Genomic DNA, 17,141 nt, shown 5'->3' on the forward strand with positions numbered 1-17,141 from the left:
AGGCTCCAAAACAGGCTGTGCTGACAGCAGTGAGCCTAATGCTGGGCTAGAACTCACAAACTGGGAGATCATGACCTGAGCTGAAGTCAGCTGTTTAACTGACTGAGCCACCCAGATGCCCCAGTCCCTAATTGTGTTCAATGTAACTATGTGAAAAACACATTTGCAGCAGTGCAGATTTCAATTATGAGGCAAAGGTACTAATTTTAACACATCATGATCATTTGTAAAAATAGTTGCCAAAATATTTTGTGTTTAAATGGAGTCTCTAAAATGAGGTTGGAAGGGGCATAATGTACATAGGAAGATGTAGCCATCTTAAGTTCATCTTGTAAAAGGATAGCCAAACATTGCCTATTTTACCCCTACGAGGAAAACTCACCACTGAGGGGTGGGGGCACAGTAGTTACCAACAAAGTCAAAAGACTTGACTTCCAACGGGCTTGAGAAATAGCCAACTTCTACTAATTTTGAAGAAACATCTGGCAGTTTGTAACAGACATGTTTAAATTGGAAGTTAATTCCGTCCAGTAAACTTTAGTTGAATTTGGCTTAATGGCTTGCTCATAAATTCCCCATGTTTAGCTCTCTAGTATTGAAGCCTTGTCTTAGCTCCTTTTTGGATCTTTCGATTTCTTCAATGAGAGAAAGCACATCTTTCTCTTTAAAGTTTGCAGCAACCTCCTCCCAAGCCCAATACACTCTGATAAAAAATAGGATCTCAAGACTCTCATGTCACTTTAGAGGAATAGCATATGGTCATTAATCGTCTGCTAGCCCAAGCAGAAAACAACTGGGGCCTTTGGGGGGGGGGGGGAGGGTACCCAGAACCACTGCCATTTGGCCCATTTCTTCCCAAAATCAGGAATCGACTGCTAATGAGAGAAGGGAGCATCAGCTAGGTCAAGTGTATTCACACAGCCACACATTCTGGCTGTCTTCCATTCTCCAGTCCTGCTTTGTGTATTAAAGAGCCACTCAGCCTTGCTGCCACTCTTAAGCATTTTACACGTTGTTTGTTTTGTTAAGGACATTTCCTTAAATGAAAATGGACTAAAGATAAAGTCCAGTATTTGCCAGCCTTTCCCATCTGCAATGAACCAATTGAATGAAATCATTACAGAAGAGGGAGTTCTCTCCTTACTTACAATGTTTCTATTATTAGGAAAACCAAATCAGAACTATATGTACCAAGAATAGGAATCCAACACCGTTCGTTTGGTGTGTGTTGTGCACTTAGTCACTAGGAAGGATTTTGATGTTTGTAAGGAAGATACTAGGCTGTTTCCAAACAGCAGGTTCTGTGAAAGGGCATATTCTGCCAAGTGGTTTGGTAAACTTCTCTCTATACCTTTGCCCTCACTGGGATGCACATCAGATGTCTTCTGAGAACCTGTAAATACCACTCTAACTTAATCCGGCAGTTGTCAATCAGATTTGAGCACAGAATACCTTTCGAGGCAGATCTATGAACACCAGTGAAATAGCATCTAAGAAACTTTAGGTAGGAAATGGTGTTTTAATTTAAAACTAAACACAAAATACCAAACTGGAGCAAAGGAAAAAATCAGGAGACAACCTGGTAACAAGAGGCATATTTTATTAAAGTTTCCCAATAATTGGAAACATTGTTTCTATTTAAAATGCAAGTTACAATTCAAATGATACCATGAGTAATTGGGATACACATTGAGTATTTTCAGAGACCAGCTTCCATATCTTGATCACTAAATGGAAAGATTCTTCAGAAGAACAGTCCCTTACCCTACATACAGAAGGAGAAGAAAACAATTAAAGATGCCATGATGATATCTATCAAATAACTGGAAAACATTTTAAGTCAATTTAGTGTACATTATTGACATGTAAAAAAACACAAATGAATCTGTAGTGAACACTTCCAAAAGGAAGACATCCCATCTAGGAGAATGATAAAACTTGTGTTGCATAATATATGCTTGAACTAGTATGCTACAAGGAAAGAAACACTTTACGAAGCCCAATTTCTAATGATATCATAACTCATGAAAGGAAATTACTTATTTGAATGTCTACTTTCCTATCTCCACCATTTAAAAAGGGCATTCCTTAACTGTCTGGCCTAAGTTTGAAGAGATGTGATTCCTGTGTCATTTCAGAGATTTTATTTCTACCTAGCCAGCTCCAGTAACCAAATGATGATCAAGTACAGGTAAAGCAAAGCAGGATGGATGCAAATATGAAACAAATGTGAGAACATTACATTTCTCTGCTCTACCACATACCATAAAACATACGTTTTTCGTATTGTAGAAATGCCCTGAGTATTTGTTTTAAAGAGGTGGTTATTACAATGGGGAAAAAAAAAGTTACAGTATTTTACAAATACAAAACTATTTTGAAGTGGTAGAGTGGAATGAGTTATACACTGGGTTTGAATAAACAGGATGCTATTAATAAGGACTTAAGGGTGAAAGTGAATGCTGGGAAGGTCTTCAAAGTTTACGACCAGATGCCCCCTTCCTTCAAAACTTGGATATTCCAACCTGAATTCTGAGACCTTTGAGAATAAGGTCCACCTAGAATGGGCTCTCCAATGTATGTGCTTTCTGGATCTCACCTACCCTCTCACTACAGAAAGTAGGACCTTTTTGAGGGTTGTGTCCTAAGACTTAGGAACCCTGAAGTCCGACACATTCACGGTATTATTTTGCTGTGAAGTGTAATAAAACAAAAAGCTTTACCAGAGATTAATTTATTTGAAAACTATACAGCTACTGTGAAATATGAATGTAGGTTAAAGGTAATTCAACTAAATGACCATAATCAAACACACAGGTCTTACCAAGTTCTGAATTTCTGCCTCTGCAAAATTACAAATTCTAATCAAATCCTGTGTATGTATATAAAGAATGTTTACAGAGTTCCTTTCAAATAGACAAATCTAGGAATGCTAAATTTGGGAAGATTGACTTCTCTCATTTCCCTTAAGAAGAAAAACTGACAGTGACTCTAAATACTGTGTCTATTTTAAGACCATGATTGGTGCACTTGTGAAAACAAAGGGACTAAAAGGAAAGCTGGATTAAAAGGAAAGAGGATTAAGGGAGTTGAATAATAGTGTTCTTCAAATTCCACGACTTGCTATTCTTTTGCATTTGCCAAGGAGATTAGATACCTAAAGCTAAAGACTGCTTTTTGATGTACAAGGTTTTGGTGGTTTCTAGTTTCCTAATAACCCCTAGGGACCAATTCTGACGGCCACGTGTTTAATGTGGAATCTCGCCATTGAGGAGTCTTTCCTACCAACCACTCAATGACCACTGTTTTTTACTGTAGGGGAGGGAAGAGAGGGGAGAGGTAGGAAGCACAATAAAACAAGCATGTACAGATGAACACAACAGCACTACTACTCTAAGTGCCAAACATTAACGAAACCCAAATGATAAGGCTGAAAACTAAAGAATTAGACAAAAATTAAATGGAGGATTCTTTTTTGTTTGTTTGTTTTAATCTTTTATAGGACAGAAACCTTAGCTCATGTCTTCTGGCTGTCATCATCTTCCACTGAACTGCACCTAAAACACAAAGAACAAGTAACAAGCAACTTTGTTTTTTAAAGAATAGGTAATAGTTTTGAAGGCATAAGATGAACTGTCTCTAGTGGAAGTTAACTTACTTAAATAATTATATAAAACGAAGCCATGAAAAATCACCAGAAGCATCAAAATGTTAACTATTTTGAGTGAAAATAACTACAAAAGACTCGAATATGCAGCATATGATCACCAAAATAAAGTAAATCATGGTGGGAAAATCACTACCCATTTTGTTAAGGTAGAAAAGCTGCACCTGTGAAGCCTTTTGTAAAAGGCTTCCCTCTACCTGAAGATGGAAACCAGCTTGTATTTACTTTAGTAAAGTCTAAACCATGAAGAGACGGGGTGTAGATTCAAAGTTGGCTTATTATATCATCTATCACCTTCCTGGCTGTAGTTCATTTCATGTCTTTAAATGGAGCAAAACCCACCAGAAGAATGCTGCTATTCTGATTTTCCATTCTTGAATGCACCAAAATGTGCATCTTGTTGTAATTAGGTGCCTGGGTGAATAAAAAAATCCCATTTACAATTTAAAAATATTATTTAAACCCCAAAAATCTGATTATTTTCCACATTGCTCAGGAAGACAAGCATTAATTTTACCACCCAAACAGAAAAGATTCATATGCATTTCTGAAAAAGCTCCCCTACCATGTTTAAAAATACGAATTCCTTTGTGTTGCAAAACCAAGCTGATTTACATGATTTTGTCTTAAATTGTGGCTAAATGTTTATCTACACATGCTGTCAGAAATAACCTTGTTAAGAAGGTGAAGCTGGTGTCTCAGCAAATCAGACCCCTTGGAGAAGGCGTTGAATGGCCTGTGCCCCGTTTTCCTTTTTTCTCTTTCCGCACCATCAGAAGGAAAAGTGAGAAAATAGCAGAAACATTAGTTAAATCCTGAATTATACCCCATAACCTACAGGAATTATCTCACTACACTGAAAGCTGACAATATTTGCAGGATTCTTTTGATGAAATAATTAGGATCCTGATTATTAATAAAATGATAAACTTGTGGCTAGGCTTTACATCTTTAACAAATAATTCTTTTAAAGACTTAAAGGAAGAAATGAAAGGTTGCTTTTAACTAGTTATGGTTTACCTGACTTACCAGCACTGAAGACAAAAACTTTTAAAAATGGCTACAAATGCCTTGTTCACAAAAGACTTTATTATCTAGTGATGCATACTGAGAACATACAGAAATCTGCATGGTCCACTTCACATGCAGTAGAACAATCTTCACTTTACAATAAGTGAGTGTCAACTGTTTTATGCAATAGACAACACTTTAAAGTCACATTCTTAAAGAAAAGCTTCATTTACAAAAGAAATAAAAGGTAAAGAAGCAATTACCGCTTTTAAAAAGCAGCTGCTTTGTTCAAGAGTGGAAGGTTTATGCCTGTATTGAAAGACAACATGATCACAAATAATGAAAACAATGAACAAATGAAAAAACACTTTTACCATAAAGCAGTACACTTTCAAAATGACATACAAATAGTTAAAAATTTCATTATGTTGTCTAACTTTTAAATATGAGGACTCTCAGAATTAGGCCTCAACATTTGTAATTAGTAAATGAAAACTACGCATTGTTTCTATGTCACTACGAACTGTATTTAACAAAATGTATATAAAGTCTATAGCAAGTTGATTTAAAAAAATTAAAGTTAATAAGAAACAGTACACTGAAGGCGCTCTATCCATCAAGCGCACACTCTTCCAATTTTAAATGTGATGAACAGAACAGAAATTGTAACTATGCCACAGTCGCGATGCCAAAAAAGAAAACGAGATCAGTTAGCACACATGCAGGGAATTCCGCCACAAAGCTAATATCCCTCATTTGTCAACTGTTCCAATAAAATAACGTCTTAAAACGCCAGTGATGTTGATGGTTTAGCTTACCTTCAGTGTACTGAATGTTGTACACAACCTGCTTTAAAAGAGGAGGCCGTCCCTGCAGGCAGGCTCAAGAAGGAACAGACCCCCTTCGGCACTGACTACGCCAAGGGCATACCGCTGTGGCCTGCACACACACACCTAGGAAAATGTGAATATAAACAGCATTTATGCTGGCCATTTTATCTGAAGACCAATATGAAGCCAAGTTTGCTAAAAATAAATCAACCACCCAACATTACTACTCCTTTTATAACAGATGCTTTTGTCTTTTATGTGAACTGCAACCATATACATTTGCACTGTAATTCTGTGCAGTCTTGGCAATTAAAACAGTTCTACAGTGAAATTTCACATAAGACACAAAACAGATTAACTAACATTTCTAAAAGAAATATCACCCTTGGTGTTAATTCAAATATATCATGCTTCCTCAAATTTGCTGGAGAAATATTTATAAGTTTATATACATTAATAAACTGCTGTGAAATTTCTTCAGTCTTTGTATTTAATTACTCAAACCCTTGGAGCTTCTTCATCTCGTTTAAATTTTTTCCTGGATGAAGGCATGCTGTAGGGCCTGATTGATGCTAATTCGTTTAGCTGGGTCCAACATCAGGATCTGGTCCAACAAGTCCTTTAGCTGGTGTACTTTTTTACGTTGGTCTTCAGGAAGTCGCTGGCACCCAATCAAGTCAGCCAACAGGTCCTTGGTTGGATTAATGGTGCTCATGACAGTAACCTTCTCCTAAAAATAATTTTTAAAATGTGTATGTCTAAATGAGTTACTAAGCATATGTAACTTAAATCAGACTGCTTCATCAAGACTTCTAACATAGATTATCATCTACTCATTGAAAACTTTGACACAGCTTCCTCTAGTCTACATCTTTTTAAGAAGCAACCAAAAAACTTCAATGGGGAAAAAAAAATCAGCCCCAAGTTAGCAATGACAGTTTTTAAAAAACACTGTAATTTAATTTTGTAAAAAGAGAGAAAATGTCAAAAGAAAGAAGTCTGTGAAAACCCTAAAACAGTTTAATAATAATTAACAGTAAACACTTGAGTTTGAACTGTACTTTCCCTATCCTGAAGTGGTAACAAACAGACACGGAAGCAAGTCCATACCAAAAAGTGTTTGTGGTTAAGTGCTCCGATGAAGTTAGGAACAGCCGATATAATGGGGCAAACAAAAACAAAGAAGTCCTTACTTTAACCTGGAGGTTTTAGAAGGGCTCATGTAGAATGTGTATTTCCCTTGAGGCCTGAAGTTGGACAAATTATTTTTAGGGGATGAGGAAGTACAGGAGGCAGATAAGGTCAGGACAGTCTGTGAACAAAGGCACAGAGGTGTGACACAGCAGGCCCTTTGGCTAACTGCCAAGTGTGGCATGGTGGGGTTTACAGAGTACTGCTAGGGGGTGGGAACTGCTGAAGATGGCAGAGTTCATCAGAGAGGAACCCAAAGAAGGGTTTTTAAGCAGGGAGAATAACATGATCAGATTTGTTTTCAAAAAGATCACTCTGGCAAGCAGCACAAAAGCTGGATGGGAGGCCAGAATCCAAAGAACAGAGGAAGAGGGCCATTTAAATATGACCTATAATAAAAATAGACTCATTATACTAAACATTTTTAAATTCCTTCATCTTTTTCATAACCTGATTGTGTTTTATTCAGGAATTGGCCAACAGCAAAAGGAATTATTTTTAGTGTTTTAAATATTCATTGCTCCTAGTACCACCCAGCATTGTTTGTTCACAGTAAGAAAATCATTTAATGTAGCACAGCTAAAAGAGACTTACCCTCTCTGTTACTTTATCAACTTCTATATACATGAAGTTGAGGTTTTGATCAAAATGCTGGTCTTTGAATACACCTTTCCGAATCATCTGGCAATAAAGCAAAACAAAACTTGGGTTTTGAACTATTATGAAACAGTCTGGCCTACTAACAATTTAATACGAAACAAGTCACAAATAATATTAATTTAGTCTCTCTAGGTTTGTCTCCTTGTTTAGGAATCTTAGAGTCCTTGCTCTGGAGAGTTTAACCCCTTTGAAAGAGCAAATAGAAATGCTGTGCCTGAAACTACTTAATATCATGAAATTCAATTTTCCCAGGCAGTGACTTAAACCAATTATAATATCACATTGTGCTTTCATTATTCAAAATTGAGGATCAAACAAAGACAAAATAATTTATGCTTAGAAAGTAAAAGTATCACACATTTGGACCCTTTTCTCTTGGCAGTTTAAGAAACCCAATGAAATTTCACAAATTATGTTCCAATGGTCCAAAGAGGATATAGGTGAGACCTCATTAAAATAAATACCAACATGGCTAATTTTTGTGTAACTTCTTCTAACCAAGCCCAACATAATAGAATTTGGACAGTACCTGAAAAATACAATGGCTTCTGACCCATACGTGGAAAAATCTGTAATCTCTCAGAAATTTAGCAAATAAACTGAAATCATCAAAGTCTAACATATGGCCCTCAGGTTTATAAATGCCTCAAGTTTCTGCTTCATTTCTGAAATAATTGTTGTAGCTGAAGCATTAAGGGTGAATTTTAGGTTATAAAGATGTCAAGTTCAAGGGAGTTTTCTTTGTAACTTCCTTTCCCAAAGAACTTCTAATCTGAATAAACTGAAGGCCATCAAGTTCCTTTTCCAGTAGTCCCCCATCATTCTGACAACTGAGCCCTTCTTCACATCTGAACTAACCTGACCTGCATCTTTTTTCATTCCACCTCTCAAGCATGTTTGGTGCTGTTATCAATATACGGTGTGCTCCCAAGGCTGCTTCTCTGCCCATCATTAAAGGACAATAAACAAACAAGGGAAGAACAAAGATATGAAACAGTCATATATATACACATGTATGGTGCTGAACAAATTTATGCTCATCAATCTCTCTTCCTCAATTCCAATTCTACTCCAAACTCTAGGCCCCTACCCTCCTGCTTAAAAGAATAAAGAAAAGCAAAGAGAGACATTAGAGGGAAGAGGAAAATGGACTTCTCTTATCTTGACAGCTCTTGGTTGATTAGAACCACTAACTTAAACAGCAGAAATGAAAAAGAACTAAGGAATCACAGTAGCCATATACCTGCCTTTCTGAAATTGTTTTATAGACACTACTGAGGACTAAGTGTCAGCAATCTACTGGTCTACAATAAACTACTGCTAAGACCTCAAAAAACAAAAAGCAGCTCACACTAATGTCCTACCTTATTGGGCATCTTTCCTTTGAGATCCATGGCAAGCTTCAACATATGGTTATTGGTTTTGCCAGGAAACAAAATTTTTCCGGTGTAGAGTTCATATAAGGTACAACCCACAGACCACATGTCTATACCATAGTCATAGCTTTTCCCTATAACTGAAAACAAAATGGGAGTGTTAATACATGATGATAAAAACAATCAACTACAATTTATTTTCATTAATGAGGGATTAATTTAGCTCGGCCTCCATAACTGCAATCTCAATACCTCACTTTGGCATTAGCTTTATGTTTTTTCCCCACTAATTCTTAGTAGACTCTTAAACTTAAAAACCTTAAAAAATGACAAAATGCAGAAGGGACTGAAGGGGGGTGTGGAAGAAAGTGTGTATTTCTTTTTTCATTTCACCTTTGGTGGAGGTGCTAACCAGCCTCAACCAAGGCAACAGGAAGAGAAAAAAAACAAAGGTCCCATATAATCCATAAATTTGATAATCAGACCTTGAGTAATCAAGAGCAGTCTTCTAAAGCCGAGGATTTTCCAGAACTGTTTTGCTACTCTTGCCAGACATGATCAAGATTCCTGTCACAACTACCACCATTCCACCTGAGGAGGATGAACTTGCTACGGTTCCCTTCCTCATGAATGACCTCGAGCAGCTGCTGAAGTGCGATGGAAAACAGTACTTAGACATTAAATATGCTGTTTCCACTGCATATGATGGCCCAGGTCAAAGAACAGCTGAAGAGACTTACTGATTTCAGGAGCACGATAAAATCTACTGACAAGATAAGGTGTTATGTCATTATCCGCAACATGTGAAGCCGACCCAAAATCGCAGAGCTTTAAAATAGTTTTTGATTCATTAACCTGCAAAACATTTTATCATGGAAGTTTAATTCATGCCAGAAAGAATTAAGACAAATAATCAGATAAAAAACAATGGGTTTTGAGAAGTTATTTCCAATACTGAAAACAAAGTTACCCATTTAAAAATTCCTTTTCTAATCATCTTAGAACTCAATTTCCTAATTATAGAAAATTAAGAGCTATCAAGTATTTGATTATAATTAGTTAAAAGAACTTTTTTCAGTGAGGAAATATGGAATAATACCAAGTACAATTTTAACCTATGCTACTTTGAAAAGGGAGGGGTAATAGAAAAATCTCATTGAAGCAAAGCATCTTCTAAAAATCCCCAGAATACCTGAATAAAGTCAAGTTACTAATTTAAAGGAACATGAACACGTTTATTAAGAAGGGATCACATTTAGATTCTAACTTTCAATTGACTGAGGTTAACTTTCAGTTGCCAGAAAATTATGATAGCAATGAAAGCAGAGGACGATTCAGATTAAATCTGGACAAAATCAGAGTAAAAACATTCTTCACCGGAAGCTGCTAGACCATCCCAAATTTAGCAATCACTTCAAGTCTAAAAAATACTAAATCCCTTAAATATAAAAAAGGTATTAGTCAAGAAAATGTTAAATATATTTGGCACAATATTTGATAAATATGAACTCTATATTAGTCATTTGTTTCTTTTTTCCTTTGTAAATACTTCAACATACACAGTAACAGTGACATCTGCTGAGAAAGGCTGGAGCTGCTCCCATGGCTGCTGCCACTCATGAGTCAGAAGCATGTTCAGGATTAACAAGTGAAGATAATTCATATTCCAGAGTCCCTTCCCCCCTTCAAAAGAGACACACACAAATTCCGAGTTGGGACTTGAACTTGGCCTATAGTTCCCACCCCAAAGAAACATAACACTTTAACATAAACACTTTCTACTGGGATATCCAAGTCTGGTCAGTGTTACAGATTGGCCCATTACAGTTGATATCCACAGAATTAAGCTAATAATGGAAATGATTATTTTTAACTGCCATATCCGTAACCATTCTCTTCATCTGGGGTCTCAGGAAGATAGGGATCTTCAAATGGAAAAGTACTTGTGAAGCTTTTTAAAAAGTATAAACTGCATTCAGCTACTTAATTAACGAAGCAGTTTAAAACCCAGAGAAACCTCAGGACAATTTTAAAATTACAATCTACCAGTTCCACTGACAGGAGTTCCACTCTTGGGCTGGCTAACATGCCTTAAATGATAGCAGGGGAGCCACACTTATGTGCATTTCAGTTTGGCTACACAATTTCTATCCTCTCACAAGGAATGTGGTACTCCTACCACACTGATGGTTGAAATCCTGGGCTAGAAGTTTTGGATTTTCATTCACAAGCAGCTCCCTGTGATCTCTGAGGTCTATTTCCTCCTTTCTTGGGAAGGAGAGACAACATTCAGTGTCTGAAGTCCATGTGAAAACCTTATGAGAGTAGCATTAACTCAAAGAAAATGAAGTTTTAAAAATAAGAGCAAAGGTCTTATTCTTTAACTTCTATGGTGGTTAAACAGATTTTCAATGCATAGTTACCTTTAGGTTTTATAGATCTTACACATTCTTTGATATGAATGTTATATTTCACAATTTAAAGAAAATTGAGGTAAAAACTAACTATGAAGTTGACTAGGCAAGTCTACAATTCATTGATTTCACTGTAATTACTCAGCTCTTCTAACCCCAAATTATATTGGATACGCAATACATTGTAAAGTCAGACAAAACATGCTAAGATGGAATGTCTCATTATTTATGTGCTAGTCTGGAAGAAAATATTTTAAGATATTAAAAAAGTAAAAGAAGAATCTGAACTAACAGCTAAGTTACTGACAAGGGATCCTTAGACTTTAATGGGATCGTAATCTTTTAAAAGTGTAGAACATGTTACTAGCAGACAAGTTAGGAATTCCTCAAGTTGTGAACATACCCGCAACTCTGAACATCTCAGAACAGGGGTGAAGAAATGGGGCCAGGGAGGGAAGAGGTATGTGTGCATTCATCACTCCCCTATCAGGATATATTACTTTTAAATTTCAAAAACATGTACTCTGTGAAAGCTGCATATTATACCAGAAGTCCTTAGGAGATAAAGACTGAAAGGGACACCTTTCAATGTAATCACAACTGAGTTACTGTGTTTGGACCCCCTCCTGGGCACCTATAGACAAACCGTAGATTTAAGAGATAATTCTCCTTAAGTGTCTCTAACCCTGTCAGACCACAGAGAACAAAGAGTTGTGAACATTCCTAATTTCAAACAACACATATGCATCTTTTATTTTTTTCTTTTTAGATACCAGAAGAAACCCACCATTACTCCATTAAAGCACTCCTGAGATTTATGTGTACTCTAAATCCATCAATAAAAGGAAAAAATTGGGGACAATAGCCTATTTCCTTTCTTTACACTTTACTATGAAATTTCATGGACCAACTTCCATAAAAGTAAACCCTGGTTAAGTCCTTTGTAATGGGTAATTAATATACTGAGTTGTTCTTCTAAGACATCGTTTCTAGAATAATACAGTGGTAATCACATAATTGGTAAGAAACTATACGGATGTACAAGGCAACCTGACTGATGGACTTACCAGGATATTGTCTGGCTTGATATCTGCATGTAGGATATTGCATCTTTTAAGGAGTTTTAATGCCAAGAACAGCTGCTGACTATAGGACCTCACGGCTTTAATATGAAGACCAACATCTTTACCATATTTTTTTAACACCTCTCGTAAATTCATACTTTTAGGAGAGAAAAGCAACACAAAATTAGGGGTTAAAATGCAAAATGGAAATAAAAAAGGCAAAATCATGTCCAAGCATAAAGTAAAATCAAATCTGCAATCTGGATTATAATGAAAGTACCTGTTCAAGAACCTCCTCAGATGTTTAATAAATTATTCTACATTGAAATGAGAGCACATGAATCTGTGTGTATATAACACAACTTTCCAGTAAAACTCAATTTTCAAAAATAGAAGGGAAGACATACAATGGTAAAATTCCTATTGATTTCAGAATGGTTCACATCTGAAAGCCCAAAACTAAAGCCATACTTTTGACAATCAAAATTGTATTTTCCTACTCCACTATTTCCATTTCTTTTTATCATGGTGTAAAAGTATTGAACTTTCGGAGAACCTCTGTTGCGCTGATGGCTACAGGAGATTAGAGTTTGGCACACGGTATGCAGTCAATTCTTGTTTATACATTAACTATTGTCAAGAAACTAGTTCTTAACCAAAAGTAAAAGACAAACCCAGAGCTAACTGGAAAAATAAAACACACAGAAAATTTGTCATCACATTTATCTAAATGTTTAGTAATGTACAGATTTGACAGCTTACCTTAGAGGCTCAAATACGAGACAGAGATGCTGCTTGTGATAAAAGTGTCTGAAGAGTCGCAAACAATGAAATTTGTCATCAGGATCAGCATCATTAAGTTTTTTCAAGAATTCTAGTTCTTTTAAGCCAGTTTTTTGCCTGAAAAGTAAAAAAAAAAAAATCAAAACTGAACACAATACAGATTAAAAAAAAAATCAAACAATATTTAACTAGTTCCAGTCTGATGTATTACAGATGATAAGCAGTTTGGAATTTTTTTTAAATACTAATAAATCTATTGAGGACTGACAAGTCTGTATATCATTAATGCAATAATTTATACTGAGCCAAATATTGTTCTCACGTAGTTAATTTCCACAATTAACAGAAAGAAACACTAAGAAACAAACCCACATTTCTTGAAGGAATTCAATCTTGCACATATTTTATCTCAAAAACATCTTGATGTAAATGTTATTTTAACAAAAACAGAACCACCCTGTACAAGTTCTGGTGTAAGAGTCTAATAATGGATGTCTTACCAAGTATTAAATATTTGGTTTTCCTCTAAAATTCTAGTTATAATTTAATGGACTATTACTCGACAATCAAAAAGAATGAAATCTTGCCATCTGCAACAACATGGATGGAATGAGAGTGCATTATGCTAAGCAAAATTAGCCAGAGAAAGACAAATATCATGATTTCACTCATATGTAGAATTTAAAATACACAACCGATAAAACATAAGGAAAGGGAAGCAAAAATAATGGGGCGCCTGGGTGGCTCAGTCGGTTAAGCGGCCGACTTCAGCTCAGGTCATGATCTCGCGGTCTGTGAGTTCGAGCCCCGCGTCGGGCTCTGTGCGGACAGCTCAGAGCCTGGAGCCTGTTTCAGATTCTGTGTCTCCCTCTCTCTGACCCTCCCCCATTCATGCTCTGTCTCTGTCTCAAAAATAAATAAACGTTAAAAAAAATAATGTAAAAATAGGGAGGGGGACAAAACTTAGATCTAAATATAGAGAACAAACTGAGGGTTGCTGGAAGGGTTGTGGGTGGGGGGAGGGGCTAAATGGGTGATGGGCATTAAGGAGGACAGACACCTGTTGGGATAGCACTGGGTGTTGTATGTAGGGGATGAAATCACTAGATTTTACTCCTGAAATCATTATTGCACTATATGCTAACTAACTTGGATGTAAATTAAAAAATAAAAATAATGGCAAGTTGACTTTAACATCAACTCAGTGTGTGGTTATGGATTGTGCTTATTAGAACATATGGGTATGGCAATTACCTCTATTGTATAAAAGAAAAAGGGCATCAGATTCAATACCATCATTCTGTCATTTTAGAACTGCAATACTTTTATAGACTGTTATACTTTTTAAAAATCTTCATGTGTCAATACCTGTGTTTTTAGGTTTCATTACATATGTCTTCTGAACTTACATGAGCTCATTGTTTCTGATGATTTTTACAGCCACTTCTTGGTTTGCTCTTGCATTATCTCTGGCTCGTACAACGTTACTGAATACACCCTGGCCAGTGTAGCCATACACATTGTAACGCTTATCTAGGACTTCACCTATGTTCACGCCTAGAAAAGTAAATTAAGAAATGGGAATTTTGAAAACAATAAATACTTAAGAAAACTCTGAGATACACATAATAAAAAGAAACAGTGCAGTCACTTAAAAAAGTGTGTCAAATCTCTACTGTGTGTTTGGTGTCCTAGGCACCAGGGAGAATCAAAGCCAAGCCTCCATCATTCGTCACTCTTTCATAATGTGGTTCAAGCTGCATGCCCACTTCCTATCCACTGCTGAGGATTTCAACATTGAGTAGGGAAGAAATGTGCTCACTGAAGTGTTTCCAACTGTAGTCCTGCAGGACAAATACTGCATGACTGGCATCCCAAGCTCCTTGTATGTTGTTTTTCTTGGTTTTCAGATCAAGACGAGCAAGTGACGTTCCCCCTCCTCCTCCTGGAGGCTTATCTCATGGCTGAAAACAACTTTGAATAGATTTAAGTTGCACATCAAGTTTTTACCTCACGTCTATTCATGAAGCTCGTGGGCTGCTTACTAGATTACGACATGGGTTCATGCAGCTATCCAATGTGCCATACTTTGTAAGTGCTGGCACTGTGATGGGACTCTCAGAGTTCTCCAATGTGTGACTGCATCAAGCAAAAGAATTCTATAAAATATTGCAATGAACTCTAAAATTAATCAGAACCGTGAACTTACGGTAATAGCCTTCTGCATCTGTCCAGTTATCCCTGAGGTTGGGATTCTCTTTGAAATCTTTCCCAATACCAGCAGCCCGAAGACGAGCACTCTGAAATGAAGGAGGCAACAAGAGAGCCATTTACCTACTAATCAGGCAGACATTTAAACCACTTCCTTTAAAACAAAAATGGGCAAAACAAGCTATAATTCAATAAAAACATCTTATGCCAAATTAAGTAAACTCTTACCATCACCTGGAAACATGAGTAACAAAGTCTCTTATACCACAATAACGCTCAGGAAAAAAGTTAAAGTATCTTCAAGAAATCTTAGGAATATGACTAGGGCATTATAAATGAAAAAGACTCAAAACCAGGTCTGGTTTTTGACAGCTATTAATAGACAAAGGGGGACAAAAATTACAGACGGGCACTCAGTTAACAATAGGTATCCAACACTCTCTTCTACCAATTCCACATTTCTTATACTGCCTTGTCCACTTGCCACCCCTTGGCTCCTCTTCCCACATATGCATGAAAGGTCACTGGCTGTACTAACAGTTTGTCTGGGAAATTAAGAATATTACAAACCACTCTCCATGATACCCAGAAGGCCCCTGTCACCCAAGCAAATGATGGGCACTGATACTTTCACTGGCTCAATCATCATTTCATCATTCCTTAACCTGGCATTATTTAGTATTTCTGTTTAAAATACAGACGTAGACACATGAGCCCATGATCAAGGTCTTCCGGGTCCTGGACACAGACTGCTTAATCCTACTCCATTTTTAATTTCCCCTTTTTATGTTTATCCCCCTACTTCCTCTTCTTGCCAAAGCCTCCTTATTTCTATTCTCTTGAATTTATAATGAAAAAATCCCATACTTTTGAGTATGTTTTTAAGACTTTTTCAAGAAAAGAAAACTGGAAACATGGCTAAAAAGCCAAAATTTCTTAATCCCCTGCCTTAGAATAACAGTCAGAACTCTTTAATGACTTTATTAGGACCCAAATCCTAACTTTTCAATCACCAATAATATCGAAGCTCAAAGTGGACTCTGCTCTAATACCAGCTTGGAAATTATTGGTACCATCTTGTCTCAGCTAACTATGCCCTACACACACACACACACACACACACACACACACACACACACACACACACTTTTAAATCCAAGAAAATGTTGCTTGAGAAAAATAACTACACATTTAAGTCATTTGGTGTTTAACTTTTCTGAACCTCCCAAACTGTTCTGCTATACTTGTTTTTAAAATATTGACCTAATTTCAGACTTCGAGAAATGTTGCAACATTAGTACAGAGAGTTTCCAGATAACCTTCAATCAGACTGTCCAAATGTTAGCATATATTTGCTTTATCTATTACTCTCTCTCTCTATATATACAACGCTTATACATTTCATTTAAAGTTACATAAGTAAAATTACTTACATCAAAATAGGCAGCAAACATATCATCAGATTCGGTAAACATATCAGGTGCCAACAGCTTCTTCTGAGATGAACCTAAATGGAAATGAACAGTAATATTTGAAAAATGAAGGGATACAAATTAAAACACAAATCAGTCATCAATGTAAAATCACTAACAATTCAGTTTCTTTCCTCTTGCACTAGTTTTTCATTAATACCCATCCAAAAGTTACTTTAACACTTAACATATATAAGGCCATCCATTCTTTACTAAAAAGATTCATTTCAGAAAGTTGAAACACCTAATTATCAGTACTTTCTCCAATGTTAGTTAAATTAATATGCTAATAGGTAAATAATAATTATGTATTAAAATCAAAGTTCCTCTTCAAAAAATTCTATTTCTAGGAGTGCCTGGGTGGCACAGTCACTTAAGCTTCCAACTTCAGTTCAGGTTATGACCTCGCGGTTTGTGAGTTCTAGCTCTGTATTGGTACCTGTCAGCTGGCTTCAGATCCTT

The 17,141-nt window shown here is 36.4% G+C and overlaps 1 protein-coding gene across 13 annotated transcripts in view; it reads right to left on the reverse strand.

Moving 5' to 3' along the window:
• Positions 1-1,582: 1,582 nt before the first annotated feature.
• PRPF4B (pre-mRNA processing factor 4B) overlaps positions 1,583-17,141 on the reverse strand; it is a 36,529-nt gene continuing 20,970 nt past the window's right edge. The window contains exons 7-17 of one of the 13 annotated variants that reach the window (XR_443632.3): positions 16,641-16,714; positions 15,206-15,296; positions 14,406-14,553; positions 12,976-13,113; positions 12,217-12,370; positions 9,476-9,590; positions 8,724-8,875; positions 7,294-7,380; positions 5,497-6,238; positions 4,942-4,987; positions 1,583-4,427 (exon numbers count right to left, since the gene is read on the reverse strand). Coding sequence is in view for 2 of the 13 variants with exons in the window: in XM_007073144.3 (XP_007073206.1) it covers positions 6,035-6,238; positions 7,294-7,380; positions 8,724-8,875; positions 9,476-9,590; positions 12,217-12,370; positions 12,976-13,113; positions 14,406-14,553; positions 15,206-15,296; positions 16,641-16,714 (1,163 nt within the window). In the remaining 11 variants the exon portion in view is untranslated. Of the gene's footprint in view, positions 6,239-7,293; positions 7,381-8,723; positions 8,876-9,475; positions 9,591-9,841; positions 10,419-12,216; positions 12,371-12,975; positions 13,114-14,405; positions 14,554-15,205; positions 15,297-16,640; positions 16,715-17,141 lie in introns of those variants that run through there. The other 12 variants (XR_001509591.2, XR_001509587.2, XR_001509589.2 and 9 more) reach the window with 12 other exon arrangements.

This window comes from Panthera tigris, chromosome B2 (genome assembly GCF_018350195.1).
Source record: "Panthera tigris isolate Pti1 chromosome B2, P.tigris_Pti1_mat1.1, whole genome shotgun sequence".
NCBI lineage: Eukaryota > Metazoa > Chordata > Mammalia > Carnivora > Felidae > Panthera > Panthera tigris.